The sequence below is a fragment of the Dendrobates tinctorius genome, unplaced genomic scaffold (genome assembly GCF_039654945.1).
Source record: "Dendrobates tinctorius isolate UK_male_01 unplaced genomic scaffold, ASM3965494v1 ptg000051l, whole genome shotgun sequence".
In the NCBI taxonomy this organism is placed as follows: Eukaryota; Metazoa; Chordata; class Amphibia; order Anura; family Dendrobatidae; genus Dendrobates; species Dendrobates tinctorius.
Window position 1 is genome coordinate 7,766,405 of NW_027361719.1, and position 22,058 is coordinate 7,788,462.

At 41.6% G+C, this 22,058-nt stretch overlaps 1 protein-coding gene across 4 annotated transcripts in view; it reads left to right on the forward strand.

The window, feature by feature from the left end:
- POU6F1 (POU class 6 homeobox 1) overlaps nt 1-22,058 on the forward strand; it is a 165,481-nt gene that overhangs the window by 86,049 nt on the left and 57,374 nt on the right. For all 4 annotated transcript variants that reach the window (XM_073576736.1, XM_073576735.1, XM_073576734.1 and 1 more), the window contains 4 exons: nt 50-275; nt 4,416-4,666; nt 13,729-13,857; nt 16,463-16,681. In XM_073576736.1, the coding sequence (XP_073432837.1) occupies nt 50-275; nt 4,416-4,666; nt 13,729-13,857; nt 16,463-16,681 (825 nt within the window). The remainder of the gene's footprint in view (nt 1-49; nt 276-4,415; nt 4,667-13,728; nt 13,858-16,462; nt 16,682-22,058) is intronic.

Consider the following 22,058-nt stretch of genomic DNA (forward strand, 5'->3'; position numbering starts at 1 on the left):
GCAAAGATTTCTTAAAGAAATGTAAAATTTAAACTATTTTTGTCTTAAGGTCTTCACTCAGGAAAACTTAGCAACACTTTTCACAGGCGTGATGGCTCCCACAGGGACAGTCAGTCAACCTGTTCTTATCCCCATCACTATTCCTGGTCAAATGACCGGCCAGCAGGGTCTCGCTCTATGGAACTTCCCCACCGCAACGCTAGCCACTATTCCTGGATTAGCAGCTGCTCCACCTGCTGGTGGAATGTTCAAACTGCCTCTAGCAAACTTGCAAGGTAAGAAGAGTCGGGGCCTATTGCTTCTCATTGTTTTCTATTTCGACTTGTAATACTTTTAAATTTTGTTGTACAAGATCTTTAAAGTGTTCTTGTTTTTTTAATATGTTCTTCCCAATTTACACTTCCTACCGAGCGGTGGAGGTCCAGATGTTGGGACCCTTATAAATCGGTAAAAAATTGCTCAGTAAGTGCACTACTCAGCAGGCAGAACCGCTGAGCTCCTGCATGAGAACGCTTACAGAGAGGTGTGCTGGAGCAATAGAAAGTTTTATCCCATACTCTGCCCTGTGCACCCACACTCGCACAGAAAATGAGTGATTCTACTTACAAAGATGGTTTTTGAACACTTGACCAGAGTTTGATCCGAGTGTCAGCTTAGTGTGATCCGATTGTCTCAGAAGGTAGAATCGTATCAGAGGTGAGCAGAAGATGGAGTACAAGATTTCCCCATCTATTGGGGGGTATCTGCACTCGGATGTCCTCATTTAGGCAGCACTCTGATCTGCACTGCCGCATAGAATAATATTGGTCCTAGTGCTATCCTATAAAACCTCTGATAGTACTCGTTTGTTGTATACACGTGTGAGCATGCCCTACAGGGTTTTCACAGCCATCGGAAAAACTTTCTAATCAGCTACGGTACATATGTGTAAAAATCAAGATACTCAAATCTCCCGTTAAGCAAATTGTTCCCTGGTCCAGAAAGGTCTCGTTTACCCTGCTGCCGAAATGACATGTCATCCAAACATGGGACTCCAGCAGTCAGTCACTAAACTAAACACATTGCAGCCAGTGATTGGCAGCTTTGGTCGTAGTCGACCCCTCATCAGTGCAGTGGTATAAAAAAAGGCTAGTGCAAGTACAGAACATTATCTGCGGGGATGGGGGAAGGGAGGAGGGTTAAAAACAGAGTAAGTCTATGCTCTCGTCTACATCCAATGCAAATTCTGTATTATGTGATGGGAAGCGTTGTGCAACACGCAGCGTTGTTTTTCTACCAATAATAGAACAGGCCACTAGGGATCCGGCTGCTGTGACCCTCCTAGATAACAAGAATAAATGTCCTCACGTCCCCCCTGTGAGTGGGCTGGCAGTGCAGATGTGCTCATCGCTCCATTCACTGCTGTGCTGTATAGCCTGAGAAGCTCAGTAATGCAGCAAATATTCTACAGTTTTGCCTCTACATATTTCTGTAGCGACTTTTTTATTTTTTGACTAATTTGGCTGCATAGATCTTTTTCTATGCAGGATAAATTATAGTATTTTTTAATGTTATTTTAGGTTATATATGAAGTACTGTTTAATTTACATTTTTTGTGATAAAATTATAGGAATTTTTTTTTGCTATTCATGCTTTATGTAATTTTCCAGGTCGCTATGGTCACGTGGATACCTAGTGTGTGTATGTTTTGGTGGGGGAGTTGTTATAAATATGTGATTAAAATTATATATATATTTTTTATATTTTTATCAGGGTTTTTAGGGTAGACTTTTTATCTATTTACTTTTTTACTACTGTATTTCGCTGAAATTTTATAAATATTTTATGTCATTTTATCACTGGCTGCAGTAGTAGCATTGACTTTAGGCCGGGGTCAGACAAGCATATGAAAAATCTTCTGATTTTCATCCAAAAAACACGGCTGATTTTTGATGTGTATTGTCATCCATGTGTCCATATTTTTCAGCACTGTTTATACATCAACATGTACAAGACTAAATGCAGTTTCCTCAGTTAATAATGGCAATGTATCTGTGACAATCAGATGCAATATGGATGTTTGGTATCTGATTTTTTTTTTAATTTTATTTTGCACACACGTAACCTTGAATGGATTAATCTCATCCGATACATGGAAGAGAATAATACATGCTTCGATTTTTGCTTGAACTGGGCAATCAGTCTGAAAAAAAATGTCATCTGAATAGCCCAATTGAATTACATCGGTCAGTGTGTGATCTGATTTATACTGGTGCCACACACGTCCATATTATACACTCCTCAGAGTGAGCCCTTAAAGGAACCTGACCCCTTCTCCTGGCCCTACCCCGATCTGCCACCATGTATCTCTTGCCATCTTTATACTCTTTTTTGCAAGTCCTTCATATTGTCTTATGGCATATAAAAAAAAACCAAAAAAACAATTTTATAACTCTAATGGTGATTTCCTAATTAGTGTTAATGTGGTTTTCCCTAGAAGCCAAGGTGTGTATATCCGCAAGCTCGGACTGGCCCATAGGGTAACAGGGGAATCCCCCGGTGGGCCCCTGTGCAGATCTGGGCCCCCAACCCCACTGTAATGGCAGTACTTGGCATAATTCACTTGATTCACTCTGTACAGAAAAAAGCAGCATCTCATCATTCATTCACCAAACTACCTAGCTTATTATATAGATATATAGATATATTTGTGAACACGGGGAGTGTAATATTTGTATGCAGGTGAAAAGTGGGCCCCCCAAAGTCAATGTTACTGGTGGGCCCTTGGCTCCCCAGTCTGACACTGTATATGCGACTTGCACATTGTCAGGGAGTCAAGATTTTCAAAGAGATTGCTGGAGGTAATGCTGCTCTTGTAAATCATGTCACTCACACCTACAGGGGTATGATAACACGATTAGTGGGGCGATTAAAAAACAACGTCCCCACTACTAGTCACCCAATAATTTGCATATTGCCTCCAGAGTTATAAATTTGTTTTTTGGATTATGCTAAAATCAATAAGGAAATTAAAAGGGCTTATCAGGTCGGGTATGCAGGTAGCAATAAATGTATTGTTGCACCTTAGGGGCCTGGAGAAGCTATCATGTTCCCGTTAATCCTGCTCTGTAAGTTTATAATGGTGCTTGGTTGTTATGAGTATGGTGTAGATGACGTATGTTATGGTGCATATGTTGCACCAAATTATAAGCAATTTTTTGTGGAATTTTTTGTTGGTCTTGGACAATGATTTTTATATTTTAAAGGGAACCTGTCATGTGAAAAAAACACTATTAACCTGCAGATATGGGGTTAATCTGCTGGTTAATAGAGTTACAAACATGTCCAGCACTCACACTTAGATCCCCACTGCCGGGAGGAAATAAACTTTATTCCTCCATGTAGTGTTCCGGCTTCAGCCACAGGGGCGGCGCCGGTGTGGGTTCAGTATAGAGTGGTGGCTGTAACCGCTAATTCCAACCTTGACAGACAGCAGCTCAGCATTACGGTCGGCTGTCAGTCTGTGCCGGCGGCGCGGTTACAGCCGCAGCTCTCTATACACAGAGCGGTGACTGACTCCGTGGTGGCTCCGCTTCTGTGACTGAAACCAGAACGCTACCAGGAGAGATATATTACCCTGAGGAAGTTGCTGAGCTCTCCGAAACGCGCGTCGGGGTAGGCCGGTTTCACCCTGCTTCCACAGTTCCCAGGTAATGCCGCAAGCCACAAGACCTCCTGATTATCGGCTCTGATATGAGCACTTGCTCTATGACTGTTTCTATGTCGCTACATTGGGGAGTCTCTTCTGGCTATAAGCTGTGTATATGAGCATTTGCTCTGCACTTGTGTTTGTTATATGCCACACTGACCTTACACTGATGTTTGATATATGCGCCCATGACCTTTCATAAAAGTTTTTACCTCATAATGGTCTCTGACATTCTGTAGGGCTGGCTAGCCTGGGTCTGTGTGGATGAGGTATCCGGCTCTTATTTGCCATTTGTGCACGCTATCTTTTTTCCCCCTGTTTCCATGTACCGTAGCGTCCATATTTTATATGCATTGTTAATAAAATTCTATTTTTATGGGACCTTTGACTGCTTGTTTTTTTGGTTTGTTCCTTATTAAGGCTGCAGTTGTCTTTCACAAGTCCTAAACATTAATATTTATATGTGGTCTGTATTTCATTTTTTAAATCATCCTGCTATTTTGGTTACCACATATATTATGTGTACCACAATTGTATTTGGGATATATTTCAGCAGGGTCTAAGTGCAGGTGCCGAGCAGTTTGAAAATGCTATTACGGTAACTTGCATTTTTTTCACGTGACCGGTTCATTTTAAGAATGCAATAGTCTTTTTCTGTTACAGTAACAGGTTCCTTCCTAATAGAGATTCATTTGTGTTATTTGTTTTATTTCACCTTGTTTTACAGCAGCACCAGTCCTAAATACTGCCCTACAAACCCCCGTTCAGGCAGCCCCAGCCCTCCAGACTATTTATCAGACGCAGCCAGCAGTCCAGGCCCAAGCTGCTCTACAGGCCGCTGTACAGCCACAGGCAGCACTACAAGTCCCAACAACTCTGCAGGCCCAAACAGCCATGGTGTCCAGCAACGTAGCCAAAGCAGAGCCTCCGACACATCTTACTGTCCAGCCTGCAAGCTTCACTTTTAATCCAGCAATTGTAAGTATGTAAATCATGAATCTAAAAAAATGAGACCTCCTCCTCTTACCTCCCCAACTTTCCAGATTTTTAAGATGTACATATTTATGTAGAATATCTGAAAATTAATGAAGAAAAATAATTTCAATAATTTTCAAGCAGGAAATGAAAACTTTATTAAAATAACAGGCAAACAAATAGGCAATCCCTGCAAGTGTTGCGGCTGTCTAACAGCCATGAGACATGCGGCCGAGGGGACTCGAACAATATTTTTGGAGCATGCTGAAGACACTAGGTTAGCCCTCAAGCATGATCAGATAATACCTTATCTGAGCACGTTCTCTTATCTCTAGTGAGTGTTATGACATCCAGTACCTTTGCTGATTCCTCTGGTCAAATAACAGTTTTTGTCAAAACATTTTTAAACTGTAAATAACTCTGGTGGTCAATATCATCTCGTGCCCATGTAATAAGATGTATCTGGGCAAGATGAAGTGATCTTTACAGTCAAGAATATCAGAAGATGCAAGAGAAATTAGAAAAGCGGATGATAAATTAACCTCTTGCCCCACACTTTATTCATAATCATGATAAAAAGCTGCTAGCTTTTCTCTACATGACCATTTATCAATTGCAAAAAAAGCTGCAGGGGTGGGGATATGGACCGAACCCGTATTGCAAAAGGAAGCCATGTGGATATACACACAGAATACACTTGTACCACATGGATTACATTTTGAGATTACATTTTTTTTTTTTTTTTACAAAAGGCAACCCAAAAAAAATCGTTAACACATTACTTTTCTTCAGAAATATATAATTTTCTTTTTTCTTTTTATGTTTACTTTCCCTATTAATTCTTTTGAGTGTCATTAATTTATATTGGGTGCAATTTTTATGGTATTCGTCCCTTTAGGTAGTTGATCTATAAAGCTGATCAGTCACTATGTTGAGAAATTTTGCATGGACTAATGGCCTCTGTATGATGTCGCTGGGGTTACATATGCTGACTCCTGCTAATTAGATGCGCTGCCCACCATTGTCAGAGGACCATTGAACAGCCTTTGTCTTTCCAGTGTGGCCCCTTGCTGATGGATTGTCTAAAACTTTATAATTGTCAGACTGCACTGTCCAGGAATGGTATGATCTGTGCATTCACAGTAAGGGTGCTTTCACACTGCATTGTGGCAGCCATTGGTTGGTCCCGACAGTGCTTATGTCCGAACGGGATTTGGGCTTATGCATCGACAGCATCATAGACTATAACGGTGCTGACAGCGTGAACATGCACTCTATCTTGCATAATTTTCGGACGTGTATGACTACTGGAGATGGCCACTCAGACTCTACTGCATCTGAGTGTCCGCCTCGAGTAGCCATTCACGCCCGACAGAGCACACATTGGCTCTGTAAACACCGTTATAGTTTATGGCCCCGTTGGCACATACACTAGAATTGAGTCTTGCGGGGAGGTTCAGACGTAAGCACCGATGGGACCAACAAACAGGTACTAGAACGCAGTGTGAAAGCACCCTAAGTAGCTTACAAGGGCAGGTTCCTGAATAGATGACTAAACTGCTCAGCCTCCTCTTATTTTACATGAGATGATGGGACAAGGAAGGGTATGATGATCTGTGAATTCACAGTCAGGAATTTGATGATTTCCTTGACAGGACCTCTGTTAAACTATCACCTTCTTATTGGCACCTAATGAAGACTGGACTCCCCCATTTGTTATTCATTCATTTATTCAAGGGTCTCCATCTAATCTCCATGCTTGTCGAAGGTGTGAACATTGCACTATAGAAAACGCCCTTTCCTCACTTCCAGGATTGCTTTTGAATGCCGATTCAGATATTTACAGCAGTCACCTTATAATTGCATTTAAGCCTCTGGCCCCTTATGCTTGCCCACAGACTGCATGATTAAATTTGTTGTTTAGTTGGTGACTATTTCAGCTCTTAGAGGGTTAATCACTAAAGTTGGCTAAATTTGTAAATCTTTATATATAATTACTACTTGCAAATTATTATATTTTTAATTTTTGTATTCTAAATTGGCCAATGACCATTCATTTTTTGTATATGCACAATTTTTCTAGTAATGCATTTAATGTTTGGAGGGTTGAGGGGATTTTTTAAATAACAAAATGTGTACTAATTAATTATTTATCCTCTGGAATTTATTGGTATGCTTGTTAGTTCTGAACTGTTTTTTTTATCTACTAATTCGTATACTAGAAAAGCACCCAAATAACATCCTGACTGCCCATAGACTTAAACATCTGGGCAATTTGCATTATACTCTTTAGTGACATTCTACACAAGATTGTGATGCAGTGGAAGCAGAATGCTGGCTGTCAAACACAACTGGACTCCCCGTAGCATAAAGAAGGAACAGAGAGTTTATTACCTTCATTGCTTTCCCAATTGCACAGAATTCCACTGATAGTGCTTCCTTCTCAGGACCCAGTGATCATGTGATCTCTGGGATTAGGGAGTAGGGAGTAGGCAGGAGATGCTGTCATAGAATCGTAGAGTTGGAAGGGACCTCCTGGGCCATCTGGTCCAACCCCCTGCTCAAAGCAGGATTCGCTAAATCATCCCAGTCAGATGTCTGTCCAGCCTCTGTTTGAAGACTTCCATTGAAGGAGAACTCACCACTTCTCGTGGCAGCCTGTTCCACTCATTGATCACTCTAACTGTCAAAAAGTTTTTTCTTGAGGAACAAGTCAGATCTGCAGCCAGAAGGCTAAATTTTCACTACAACTGGTGCTAATATATCAGCCCAAGTTACGGGGAAAATCAGATTAAAAAAAAAATTTAATTTTTAAAGTTCCCCCTAAGATTTTTTTATGATCTTATGGGAGCACATTGCGTAAAATAAATGGATAAAGACAAAATGTATAAAAAAGCTGTTAAACCAAATCGCTGTGATTGATATATAAATATAATTGCTACAGATAGGGGAACAAATTTGAAAAATTTATTTCAGTCACCCTTTGTGGGCATAAAACATCAAGAAAGAAAAATGCAAAAGCTATTTGAATATTTTTATAAGAAAATGATTTACTACTCTTTAAACCATATGAACAAAAAAACCCTGGAAAATGTCCCCTCTCAGGATCGATGGAAAGTGGCCCAGTCTTGAACTGGTTAAAGAATCACAAATCCATTTGTATCAGTGTACGGTCTCTTCCTTTTTTTATTTGGTTGAATACTTTACACAGCAAAGTATTTTCTACAACATTGTCAAGGGTTGGGATGTATTAGGCAGTAAGTGAGCACTCAGGTCTTGGATGTTGATCTGTTGTAAGCTACTATGCCAAGGCTTAAGTTGTAATGACTAGATGACTTGGGCAGAGCATCACAAAACCAGGGATCAAACATAGGAGTATGGAATGACTGGTAGGTAGCCCACCTGGTCTGATCCCATAAAAAGAACTATTGTAGCACAACTTCCTGAGAATGTAACACTGGCTGTCAAAGAACAGTTTTGGAACACACAGTGCTCGGCCGCAGAGCTTTCCTCTCAATGACCTTTGTTTCAACAAACAGCTTGGCTATTCGTTTGTGCAAAACATTAAATGAATTGTCCGTTTAAAAAAAAAAAAATCTAAAGGTACTGTCACACTTAGTGATGCACCAGCGATCCCAACCAGCGATATGACGCGATCAGCGATAACCAGCGGGGGAGCGGTCGGAGGTAAGTATCAGACATAGCGATATCGCTAGCAATATCGCTATAACGTCACAAAAACCAGTGACGTTATAGTAATATTGCTAGCGATATCGCTACGGGTACGTGCACACGCTGCGGAATCCGCTGCGGATTAATCCGCACGGATTTTGCAAAAACCGCAGATAATCCGCAGGTCAAAAGACCTGCGGATTATCTGCGGTTTTGCCTGCGGTTTGGTCCTGCGGATTCACTATCTCCACAATGGTGGAGATAGGAACCCGCAGCGGTTTCCGCAGAAAGAATTGACATGCAATTCTTTCTGCGGATTCAAAACCGCAGCAAATCCGCGCGGATTTTTCCGCAGCGTCGGCACAGCGTTTTTTTTTCCCATTCATTTGAATGGTACTGTACACCGCAGCTAAAGCACGTACCCTTAGTGTGACATGCCCTTATTGCTTTAAAATAGCATTAATTTATAATGTCTGTCTTTTGCAGCCAAATAGCGGCCTTGGCAGTCAAGCCAAGGCACAGAACCGCTGAGGTCAGTGATTGGCTGCAGCAATCATTTGTTGTAGATGAGGTATCACTGCTGCAACCTTGGCGGGAAAAAAGGGGAAAAAATATGGAGGAGCAGTGACCATGCTGGAGCACCAGGGGCTTTATGATGAAAGTAATGATTATTTTAAAAGGAATCTGTCAGCAGGTTTTCGCTATGTAGTCTGAGAGCAACATGATGTGAGACAGGGACCATGAATCCAAGATTTACCACTTACTGGCCTGCTTGCTGTCATTTTGATAAAATCAGTCTTTTCTCTGCTGCACATCTAGCAGATCTCTAAATGCTGAACTCTGCATAACCCCACCCACACCACTGATAGGCAGGTGATAGGCAAGCTGCCTATCTGTGTGTGGCGACAGCAGGGTTATATAGAGCAGGAGCACTACGTGAGAGAACTTGTCTTCTAGTGATAATCTCCTATTGATAAAACACATCTATTTTATTGAACTACTAATAGCAGCCCAGTAAGTGACACATCACTGGAATCCGGGTCCCTGCCTCTACATTGTGCTTCTTATAAATAGAAAAAAAACTGCTGACAGATTCCCTTTAAGGGTGTGATCACACGTTGCATTTTTCCAACCTTTATCCCACGTGTTTTTTTGTACGGAGAAAACGCTGGATTTTACAATACCAGTAAATGAAATTTCTAAAATATCATTCACATAGTACGTGTTTTTTCCTTGCATTTTTTGAAATGTCAATTCTTTCAGCATTTTTTTTTCAGTGTTTTTCAACAATTCAAATTATTGGAAAAATGCTTTAAAAAAAGCGCTTATTGTACCCCAATATTTTGGCTGTCATTATACCAGTAATAGGGAGCTTTGGGTGTCACTACTGTGAGTGGATCAAGAAAAACACATCCAGCCCATAAACGGCAGCGCTTCCCAGGACTCACATCCAAAGATGATATTCCATATTTTTTTATTTCATAGGTTAAAAAAGAGATACAACGCGTTTCGGATACAGTGTATATCCTTCATCAGGTATCATAAAAACACAGTACAAATCCTAATAGTATAAAATTCAGTTTCACTTATATATAGTAGCAACCTTTTATCCCAGTCTCAGAAACTTGATTTAGGGTATGTTCCCACGTAGTTTTTAGTCTCTGTGGATTTTGTAGAGAAAACCGCAGGAAATCCGCAGGACAAAGTGCTGCGGTTTTTCTGCGGATTATCTGCGTTTTTTCTGCTGTTTTGCCCTGCGGTTTTACACCTCATAATGGATGAGGTGTAAAACCGCAGCGTTTCTGCACCAAACAATTGACATGCTGCGGATTGTAAACCGCAGCAAAACCGAGCGGAAAAATCCGCAGCATGTGCACAGCTTTTTTTTATTTCCACAGGAAATAAAGGTACTGTACAACGCAGCAAAATCTGCTGCGTTTCTGCAGAGCCAAAAACGCTGCGGAAACGCAGCAGAATCCGCAGCGTGTGCACATACCCTAAGGGTGTGGACCAAGTTCAGGAACACAGTTCAGGAACACACCCACTGATTGATCCAACCTTGACAACATGGATGCAAGACAGAAAAGAAAAAAAAAAAAAACCCAAAAGGAAAAAAAACCCAGAGAGAAAAAAAAAAAAAAAGCAACGTTCAAACTCTCTCTAAGATATCATTCAATCCATTTGGATATAATGTTCCCAGACGATATATCCAAAACGTTTCTTTCCGGTTTGAAAGAGCATTCCTATTTGCAACACCAGAGGGTATCTGCTCCACCGGAGTTACTTTTATGTTAAAAATTTTGTTATGTTTAATTAGTAGATGCCTTGAGAGACTATGTTTTAAAAAGCCGTTTTTTGCTCTATTTCTGTGACCATTAATGCGGGACCGCAGTGTCTGCACAGTGCGTCCCACATATTGCAAACCGCAACTGCATGTGATTACATATACAACAAAATCACTGTTACAGCTGAGTCTTTGTGAAATCTCAAAGACCTCACCAGTACTATTACATTTGATGGTTTTAGCCCCGTGATCTAGGATCCCACAGGTACAACATTTTTTAGAAGTGCATTTAAAAACTCCGGTTCCTTGAGAAACACCACATAAAATTTGATCCATACTTTTTATAGTTTTTTCCTTTTGAATCCAACTGTTTTTTTAATTTACTGGGGGCCACCAAATTTTTCAAAGTTTTCCCCCTTCTATATGTAATCCCTGGTTTATCAGGGAGATGTTTTCCCAAAACAGGGTCACGCTTCAAGATATACCAATATTTTGAAAGCACAGTTCTTATTACTTTATTTCCCCTATTGAATGTGGTCACAAAATTCAATTTCCAGCGATCATCACTTTTTTCTTTACCAATGGTCAAATTATCCCCCTTCCTATTTTTTCCTTTTAAACATTCCTCCTGTGTTTTTACTTTGTTATCCCTATATGCACTAATTATCAAGTTTTTTGGGTATCTTTTTTCCTTAAATTTTCTTTTTAGAATTTTAGACTGAGCTACATAATCAGATTCTCTCGTACAATTCTTTCTTATACGAAAAAATTGGCTGTGGGGTATATTAACCTTCCACTTCTTGTAATGTGCACTGTTAAAATCTAAAAAGCCGTTTGAATCCACCTTTTTGAAGTGGGTTTTTGTAATAATTTTTTTCCCACTATGGCTGATCTCTAGATCAAGAAACACCATTTTTTCTTTATTAATTTGTGATGTAAAGGTAATCCCCCAGGTGTTATTATTGAGCTCCTTTATTAACTGTGCCGCTTCCTCCTCTGTCCCCTTCCATATAATAATCAGATCATCAATGAAGCGCTTATAAAGCCTTATTTTGTCATTGAAAACACGCATAGAGAGTGACGATGAGGACTCGAATCGCCCCATGAATAAGTTTGCGAAACTTGGAGCGACCCGAGTCCCCATCGCGGTGCCGAGCAACTGTAAATATAGTATGCCTTCAAAAATGAACACATTGTGTTCAAGAATGAATTTGAGACCCTTTGACAGAAAATCTTTGTTCAGGGAGCATCTCTGTCTTTGCTAAATAAAAACCCACCGCATTTACCCCCATTTCGTGATCTATGTTGGAATATAATGAATTTACATCCAACGAGATAAAGGAATAGTTTTCTTCCCATTCAATATCCCTCAGTTCCTCGATTAATTGTGTGGAATCTCTCAAATATGAAGGAAGAGACTTTACCAGATCTTGTAAAAACAAGTCAATATAATGAGAAAGGTGACAAGTCAAAGACCCAATTCCTGATATAATCGGTCTGCCAGGTGGTTTTTCAGGGTTCTTATGCAGTTTTGGTAAATGATAAAATAACGCCATGGTTGGCGCAGAATTTGTTAAAAACTTTTTTTCTGTTTTATTAAGAATATTTCTCTCATAGGCTTCCTTGATCATATGGTGATAGTCCCGGACAAAGCATTGTGTGGGATCTTCTTTTAAAATTTTGTATTATCTCATATCAGACAATATGTTCAATGTTCAAAGCTTCCTCAATATAGTCAGGATTTTTGAGGATACATAATCCAAAGCTATATTAGTCTTCTATCAGGTGAGTGCATAAAATTGTGCACCCTTTAAAGACTACAATATTGTGTTTACGCACTTAGGGCACCGCGAATTGTCTGTTCTTCTCTCCCAAACAGGGTTTTTTTTTGCACTACTGTGAGTGGGCAGGAGATGTGGCTTGCAACCCTCTCTGAGCTGAATGTGGCTCTCAATGGTCAGAAAGGTTGGGGACCTCTGCTCTAAAATATTAACAAACTGTGGCCAATAAAAATGTTTTAGCAAAGGGACAACTGTTTTAACATGAGAACAATCAGCACCTGTGTTAGGCTATGTGCACACGGTGCGTATTCTGTGCATGCATTTTCTGTGCAGAATTCACGAAATCCGCAGGTCAAATGACCTTCATTTTTCCTGCGGATTTCTTCCTGTTTTCTTGCGGTTTTTGTGCGGTTTTCCACTGGGGTTTTCCACCTGTGGATTCCTATAGTGGAGTAGGTGGAAAACTGCAGGAAAACCGCACAAAAGAAGTCACATGCTGCTTTTTTTTTTCTGCACGAAAACCGCGCGGAAAAATCCACAGCATGTGCACAGCGGTTTTTTTTTTCTTTCATAGTGTTTAATGGTACTGTACATCACCTGCAGTTCTGCTGCAGATCCGCAGTGGCAAAACCACTGCGGATCCGCGGCAGAATCCGCACCGTGTGCACAGGGCCTTAGATTTCCTGCTTTATGCAGAATCTTTCCATGTTTTCATGGTATGACTATCTGACAACTTAAAATTCTTTTTACAAGGACACATAAAGCAATATTCCAATTTGTCTCAGAGTAGTTTTGTAGAGCCACATAAGGCTGTGTGCACACGATGCAGATTTGCAGCGGTTCCGCAGCGGATTTTACCGCGCAGAAACGCTGCATTTCTGCATTGTGATGTACAGTAGCCTTAAAATCAATGTAAAAAAAAAACGCTGTGCAGACACTGCGGATTTTTCCGCGGTACAAAATCCGCAGCATGTTACTTCTTTTGTGCGGTTTTCCATCTCCCCTGTCACCAAATCCGCAGGGGGAAAACCGCGATGGAAAACCGCACAAAAACCGCATGAAAACCGCATGAAAAATGGAAGAAATCCGCAGGAAAAATGCAGGTCATTTGACCTGCGGATTTCTTCCATTCTGCACGGAAAAATCTGCAGGGTTCAAAACTCCGTCTGCACTCAGCCTGAAAGTTACTACAATTCACACTATGTAGAACCAAATGACCAAATCAATAACCCCCATCACATGCCATCTTTCCCAGACTAGAGAAATGTTGATTGTGTTTTTTTTCCAAAAATAATTGTTTTTTTTATTTTCTTCTTTTCTATTTCTAGATCAGTGCTGCATCAATAGGAGGGCAGACCCAGCTGCTGAACTCCCTGGCTGCTGCTCCGATTATTGCTAATGCTATTCCAGGAGTACAGGGCATCACTAGCCAGATTATAACCAATGCTCAGGGCCAGGCAAGTACTGCTGTGACTTTACTTTTCCAATTCCATTATTTGAATGTACATATAAAACTATAAAAAATAAGTATTTGATCCCTCTGGCAAACAAGACTTAATACTTGGTGGGAAAACCCTTGTTGTCAAGCATAGCAGTCAGACTTTTTTGTAGTTGATGATGAGGTTTGCGCACATGTCAGGAGAAATTTTGGTTCACTCCTCTTTGCAAATAATCTCTAAATCTTTAAGAATTTGAGGCTGTTGCTTGGCAACTTGGAGCTTCAACTCCCTCCATAAGTTTTCTACAGGATTAAAGTCAGGAGACTGGCTAGGCCACTCCATGACCTTAATATGCTTCTTTTTGAGCCACTCCTTTGTTGCCTTGGTTGTATGTTTTGGGTCATTGTCTTGCTGCAAGACCCAGCCACGACCCATTTTTAATGTCCTGGCACAGGGATGGAGGTTGTCACTCAGGATCTATCATTCTGTAAAATATTATAAAGCCATTTCTGAAGCTCAGGGACTTGCCTCAGTTAAGGTCCGTGTTCATGACTCCACCATAAAAAAGAGACTGAGCAAAAATGGCCTGCATGGTAAAGTTTAAAACCACTGCAGAGCAATAAGAACATAAAGGTTTGTTTCAGTTTTGCCAGAAAACATCTTGATGATCCCCAAGACTGTTGGGAGAATACTGTGTGGACTGACGAGACAAAAGTTGAACTTTTTGGAAGTTGCATGTACCATTACATCTGGCGTGGAAGTAACACAGCATTTCAGAAAAATAACATCATACCAACAGTAAAATACGGTGGTAGTGTGATGGTCTAGAGTTGTTTTGCTGCTTCCGGATGTGGAAGACTTGCTGTGGTAAATGGAACCATGAATTCTGCTGTCTACCAAAAAATTCTGAAGGAGAATATCCGGCCATCTGTTCATGACCTCAAGCTGAAGTGCACTTGGGTTATGCAGCAGGACAATGAGCCAAAACACACCAGCAAGTCCACCTGTGAATGGCTTAAGGCTGGTTTCACATTAGCGTTGAAACAACACTGCGCACTGCGTCGGTAAGCCCCGCCCCGATCCGGCTCCCTGCCCGCCCCATCCGGGATCACCGCCTACTTTCGCATTTGCACGCATTCGATCGGCGCACCCTATCTTTAGCATAGGGTGCGCAGATCATGCGCTGCCAGTGTGAAAGTAGCGTGCTGCGCACTTTTGACGGTGCGCCGTGCGTGCCGAAATGCAACATGCTGCATTTCGGCGCGCACGGCGCACCGTCAAAAGTGCGCAGCACGCTACTTTCACACTGGCAGCACATGATCTGCGCACCCTATGCTAAAGATAGGGTGCGCCGATCGCATGCGTGCAAATGCGAAAGTAGGCGGTGATCCCGGATGGGGCGGGCAGGGAGCCGGATCGGGGCGGGGCTTACCGACGCAGTGCACAGCGTTGTTTCAACGCTAATGTGAAACCAGCCTTAGAAAAAACAAAATTAAGACTTTGGAGTAAAGGTTGTTGACCTTAATCTGATTTGAGATGCTGTGGCATGACCTGTAAAAAGGTGGTTCATGCTTGGAAACCCTCCAGTGTGGCTGAATTACAACAATTCTGAAAAGATGAGTGGCCACAATTCTACAAAATGTTGTAAAAGATTCATTCCCTGTTATAACAAACACTTGAATGCAGTTGTTGCTGCTAAGAGTGGCCCAACCAGTTATTAGGTTTAGGGGGCAATCAATTATTCACACAGGGCCCTGTAGGTTTGACTTTTTTCCCTTAATAAGAAAAAACTTCATTTCTATACAGTATTTTGTGTTTTTGTTTGTCTAATATTTAAATTTGTTTTGTGATATAAAACAATTATTTGTGACAAACATGCAAACGAATAGGAAATCAGGAAGGGGGCAAACACTTTTTCACACGACTGTATATATGTACTGATAGTACAACAGTGCTGTGTGTATATATGTACCGTTAGTGCAGTAGTGCTGTGTGACTGCTGCAGAGCTGTGTGTATATATGTACCGTTAATGCAGCAGAGCTGTGTGTACTGTATATATGTACCGTTAATGCAGCAGAGTTGTGTGTGTGCTGCAGAGTGGAATGTGTGTATAAATGGTGTAAGGTCACATTCACATGTTCAGTATTTCGTCAGTATTTTACCTCAGTATTTGTAAGCCAAAACCAGGAGTGGAACAATCAGAGGAAAAGTATTATATAAACACGTCATCACTTCTGGATTTTCCATCCATTCCTGATTTTGGCTTACAAATGCTGATGTGAAATTCTGACCATGAGAACATGGCCTTAATGCAGCATTGTTGTGTGTGGTGCAGAGTTATGAGAAATTTTATTTAATAGGAAATATATTTTTACTGTTTCCTGAGGTCTTAAACTTGGGGTGCATGATATAGTCTGAAAAATACTGTAGGTTTATCTCATTGCTTGTACGTTCACTTTAAATGCCTGTTTTAGAATTTTATGATAGGGAACTGCTGTAGGTGTACTAATACTCTCCTACAAATAGCTTACTGTGTCAGAAATTACATAAATTCAATCCAATATTACAAATCCTTTACAAAATTATGTTTTCTGTCAAATATCTTTGATATCTTCCTTGTAGGTTATCGGCACTCTTCCATGGTTGTTGAACTCGCCAGGGATCACTGCAGGTGCTGCAACTGCTGCCGTACAAGCACCGAATGTTGTGCAAGCTGTAACCCCCCAGCTTTTATTAAATGCCCAAGGACAGATAATAGCCACTCTGGCTAGCCAAGCCATCCAGCCAGCAGCGGTACGGAAACAGGCCTCACAAGACCTACCAGCTAAAACTGAACATCAGGTAATATTATATGTAGAAGATACAAGTATACAGACTGCCAGTACCTGCAAGGCATGTGGTCATTTACATTATTTTAGAATAAATAAGCCCAAATTCATGAAACCGATTATGCCAGAATGATTTGCATAAATAATTTTGAAAAATGTTTGCACAACGTTGAGTTGCAACTTTTGGCGTTTTTCATGTCTGTTTATCCCAGCCCTTCCAAAATAGGTGGATCTTTAGTGTGATGGGGCACGGCGGTTGCGTGACTCGACAGCTTATCTAATTCCTGACGAGCAGTGGAGTTCCTTAAGGCCCAGTCACACATAGCGATCTCGCTAGCGAGATCGCTGCTGAGTCACAAGTTTTGTGACACAACAGCGATCTCACCAGCGAGATCGCTGTGTGTGACAGCGATCAGCGAGCGGCCCCCCTGCCGGTATCGCTGATCGCTGCAAGAAACTTCTGGACATTTTTTTCGTCGCTGATCTCCCGCTGGCCCTCACGCATCGCTGCGTGTGACAGGCGGGAGACCAGCGATCAGCTGTAAAATAATAAAAAAAAAAATATATATTGTTATTCTCACCTTTCGGCGTCCCGCGCAGCATTCCCGCCTCTCTCCACGCTCCGGTCCCAGTAATCCTTTGCAAGAATGACCGCGAGACTTCGCGATCCTGCGAGAACGGACGTCATCGCGGTAATTCTCGCAAAGGATTACTTGGACCGGAGCGTGGAGAGAGTCGGGAATGCTGCGCGGGACGTCGGAAGGTGAGAATAACAATATTTTTTATTTTAATTCTATTTTTTACATGGATCCATGGCATCAGCGCTAACGAACACAGCGATGCCGCGCGCTCGGCGTCGCTGTGCTAATCGTTGGTGAAGCTGTCTGTTTGACAGCTCACCAGCGATCACATAGCGACTTACCAGCGATCCTGACACGTTGATATCGTTGTCGGGATCGCTGGTAAGTCGCTATGTGTGACTCCAGCTTTACACCAGAAATCTCACTCCAGTTTCTAGCTGCAGTAATATTTGTGGCAAGGCGCATGTTACTTGTTAGGTGCGCCTAATTCATTATGAGGCGTAGACCTCTTACAGGGAAGGTGCCACGATTTTTATTTTCGTAGTCATAACTATTGATTAATTAAGTTCACTGTTTTAGTTTGTTTTGTTTTTTTCTCTTCAGCCACTGGGGACTGCCACTTTACTTTTGCTGATGTATAAAGACCATTACACACCTTAAGTCTGTGTGCCCACGTTGCGTTTTTTTAAGCGTTTTTTATGCGTTTTTCGGGGGCAAACCGCATCAAAAACGCTTAAAAGAAGCATCCCATTCATTTTAATGCATTTTGGCCTTTTTGTGCCAATGGATGCGTTTTTTACCGCTAAGGAAACACTTAGCGGTAAAAAACGCAGCATGTTCATTAATTTCCGCTTAGGTCCGCGACTATTTCCAATAGTCCAAAATACGCACGAAAAAAAACGCATCAAAAACGCGCGTTTTTTTGCGCAAAAATGCAAATACCGCGTTTTCTGGGAAGGAGACCCGTTTCCTGAGCGTTTAAAAACGCTACTGTGGGCACATAGCCTAAATACGGCAGCCTCTAGGCATAAGACTCTGCGGTCCGACCACATCTCCTGCATTGCGGCTACCTCAAGCTGTGACCTGGGCACACCTACTGGGCTGTCCCAGGTCACAGTTGTGAGAGGAGATCGCTGCCATTTTGTTGTAGCAAACAGGAGCTGCCGGAGAGTGGAAGTGTTGAGAGCAGAGGTCCGGGGTGAGGTGATTATCATGAGCGGTGATCAGCAGTCTGCAATTAGTAGCACATTACCAGGCTGCTGATCCTTGCTGTGACCCCAGTGTTCAGCGCACAGCAGAGTAATTATCACCCTGCTGTGTCATGATCACTGACACAGCTCTGCTATGGCACTGTGACGCCTCTGAAGGAAGCATACATTACCATACCAGAGCTGTGTATGCAATGCCATGGTACGTGATGCGCCCCAAAGCAGTGGAAGACTTTGGGGTGTGCATTATACTATATGGATGACTATGAGGTGCATTACATTGTATGGAGGACTTTGGGGTGTGCATTATATTGTACTGAGGTCTACGGCTGTGCATTATACCATATGGATAACTATGGGGTGCATTATACTGTATGAATGACTATGGGGTGTGCATTATACTGTTTTGAGGGCTATTGGGGGCTATTATACAGTGTGGAGAGCTGTAAAGGCCATTATACTGTATGTAGCCCCATTACCCATTATACTGTATAGAGGGATGTGTGCGGGTTCCCTGTCTATCTGACAGCCAGGCATCAGACCTGCTCCCTCTCGACAGCAGGAACATTAACCATGTGCTATAAATTTTACAATCATGTGACTAGAAAACTCTCTCATAAGTCAGATAACCTCCAAATCCCAGTTTTGTATGGTCCATGTGGCTTTATATTTCTGAGTAATGGTAAAAATAGCTTAGATGATTACCATCGGGTTATAGGTTTAGATCCTTCTCCTTAGCTATTATGTACAAGGTATGGGATAGCCGAAAAAGTATGCTAGAAGTGATGGGTTCTACCAAATTTACTCCAGTCCAGAATAACCTAATTTTACCTGAATTATTTCATTTAAAAAGATTGCAGAGCGCCAATGGGTTGTCATGATAGTCCAGGGTCTGCAGAAGTACCCCGATTCTGTCATTGCTATACGCCTGTGAATGTCGGCTCATCGCCAGCGTTCATCGGAGATTGTGATTTTTTTTTTTCCTTTCTCTAGCACTGCTATGTATAGCACAAGTGAGTGGATGATTGCAGCTTGAAGTCTCCTAAGTGGACTATAAAAGCACCACTCCAGCGTTTTTGTTTTTCAGCTCTGGAGTGCTTCTTTAAATATAAACCCCTGCTCCTGATGATTTACTCACCCTACGGCATCTTCACAATTTTTTTTGGTGCTGCTTCAGTCCCCCCCTGCACTTATGAGCCCAGCTTCTGACGGGCTGGAAGTCAGAACCTATGTCGCAAGAGTCTATAGGTACTGTCTCACTTAGCGATGCACCAGCGATCCCGACCAGCGATATGACGCGGTCAGGATCGCTGGTGCATCGCTAAGTGGTCGCTAGTGCGCTGCCACACAGGCAGATCTCACCAGCGACATAGCAGCGGTCGGGAGTCCGCTACTTATCTGTCAGACGAGGCGATCCTGACGTCCTCCCGCCCGTGTCCACGCGTCGCTCGTCTCCACAGCAGGAAGCGGACGACGAGAAACTGTCCAGGACGTTCTCGCGCGATCAGCGATAACCAGCGGGGGAGCGGTTGGAGGTAAGTATCAGACATAGCGATATTGCTAGCGATATCGCTATGTGTGACGGGGCCTTAGGAGAAATCCTACAAGAGACAAAATGAGCAAAACCCCTGCTGTAACTGAATAAGTACAAGGCAAAAGTGCATTTAAATAAGACAGGGTTCTTAGTAATACTGTTTTTTCTCAAAAATAGCATAAAAGTCATCCCACCGTCGACAAGGTGACCCTGATCGGGACGGTCCTATGCTGTCTAATATTAAAAACTTCTTTTTTTTCATACAAATTTCGTAATTTTCACCACTTAAATGAAAAATAAACTATACATGTTTGGTATCTGCGTACTCATACTGACCTGGGAAATCATATTGCCAGGCCAGTTTTAACTTATAGTGAACATGGTAAATAAAAAAACACAAAAAACAATTGTGGAATTGCACTTTTTTTGCAATTTTTCACCGCGCTTGGAATTTTTTTTACTGTTTTCCAGTACATTATATTGTAAAATAAATGGTTCCATTCAAAAGTACAACTTGTCCCCAAAAAACATAAAGCTATGTTGACGAAAAAATAAAAGTTATGGTTCTTGGAATTAGGGCAGGAAAAAAACAAAAAAATGGAAAATCTATCCCACAAGCGTTTCTATCAATACCTGCAGTTAAGACTCTTATCTCTCAAAATAAACAATCACCTGTCATAATTTGAGAACATTCAGTCATTGATGTTGTCGTCTCCTAGGACACTATCTCTAAGAGGGCTAATTTAACAGAACTATATACAAATAAATAACCGAAGGTCGGTTTAAAAATAAGTGAGTCAACAAACAAATATTGTTGATTCAGACTGAGACAGATACAATGGAGGTGAAGTCTAAATGGGAAGTGGAGCTGGGAGATATTTTTTTGGAACAATGGAGAAAACCCTGGGATTAGTTCAAGGACCTATCACAAATGTATCTTGTCCATAGGCTGTGGTGACGTAACTGTCATGCAGGATCACCTTAAAAGGTATTGTGTGGTCGTCTTGTAGCACCATTAAGGACTCTGGAAGCCACATCTGTGTCAGTTTACTATCATTGGTTGCACAGCACAGAAAAACAAAACCATAAACGTAAAACCCCTTGCTTTATCCAGGCGCTAAATACACAATGTGAACCAAATTGCAAACAGATTTGAAGAGCACTTTAGAGAGTTGTATAATTCTCAATCGAGCCACACTGTGGAAGAAATTGATGAGTATTTAGACCAGATTGAGTTTCCTAAACTTTCTTGTTAAGACCGGGAATTCTTGGATAGAGACATCACCTTGGAGGAAATCCGGGAGGCAACCATATCCCTGCCTAATGGAAAAACTCCTGATCCTGACGGTATGCTCACGGAGCTATATAAAAGATAGTAAGACCAGTTGGGGCCAGTTCTGTTGCAGATCCTTTCTGAAGCAATCCTTTTATGATGCCACTATTGTAGTGATTCCAAAGCCTGTCAAGCCTACTGAGGAGTGTGGTTCTTATCGTCCCATATCCTCGCTCAATACTGATTATAAAATTCTTATGAAACTCATTGCTAATAGACTGAAAACTGTAATATTGGGCATTGTACATTAAGAGCAAACTGGTTTTATGCCAGGAAGGTCCACCTCCTCTAATATTAGAAGAGTACAGGTCCTGACGCAGATAGACCATAAATATAAAAGACCTTGGGCGATAGCCTCTTTAGATACTGCAAAGGCCTTTGGTTCATTGGAGTGGAAATTCTTGCAACTGGTGCTTCTGAAATTTGGTTTCTCAGTCAAATTTTGCAAATGGATTGAGCTGCTTTATCGTATGCCGAGAGCTAATATACTGGTGAATGGCGTGCTATCGGAATATTTCAATCTGAGCAGAGGGACCAGACAGGGCTGCCCACTATCCCCAATGCTCTTCGCACTGGCGATTGAACCAATTGCACTTAAAATTAGACAGGACCATTTGGTGGTGGGAATAGATATAAATTCTAGGGTGAATAAGGTAGGATTGTATGCTGATGACCTGGTGCTCTTTATGGATGGAATTGAACAGTCCCTTCCTAGAGCGACTGACCTCATTAAT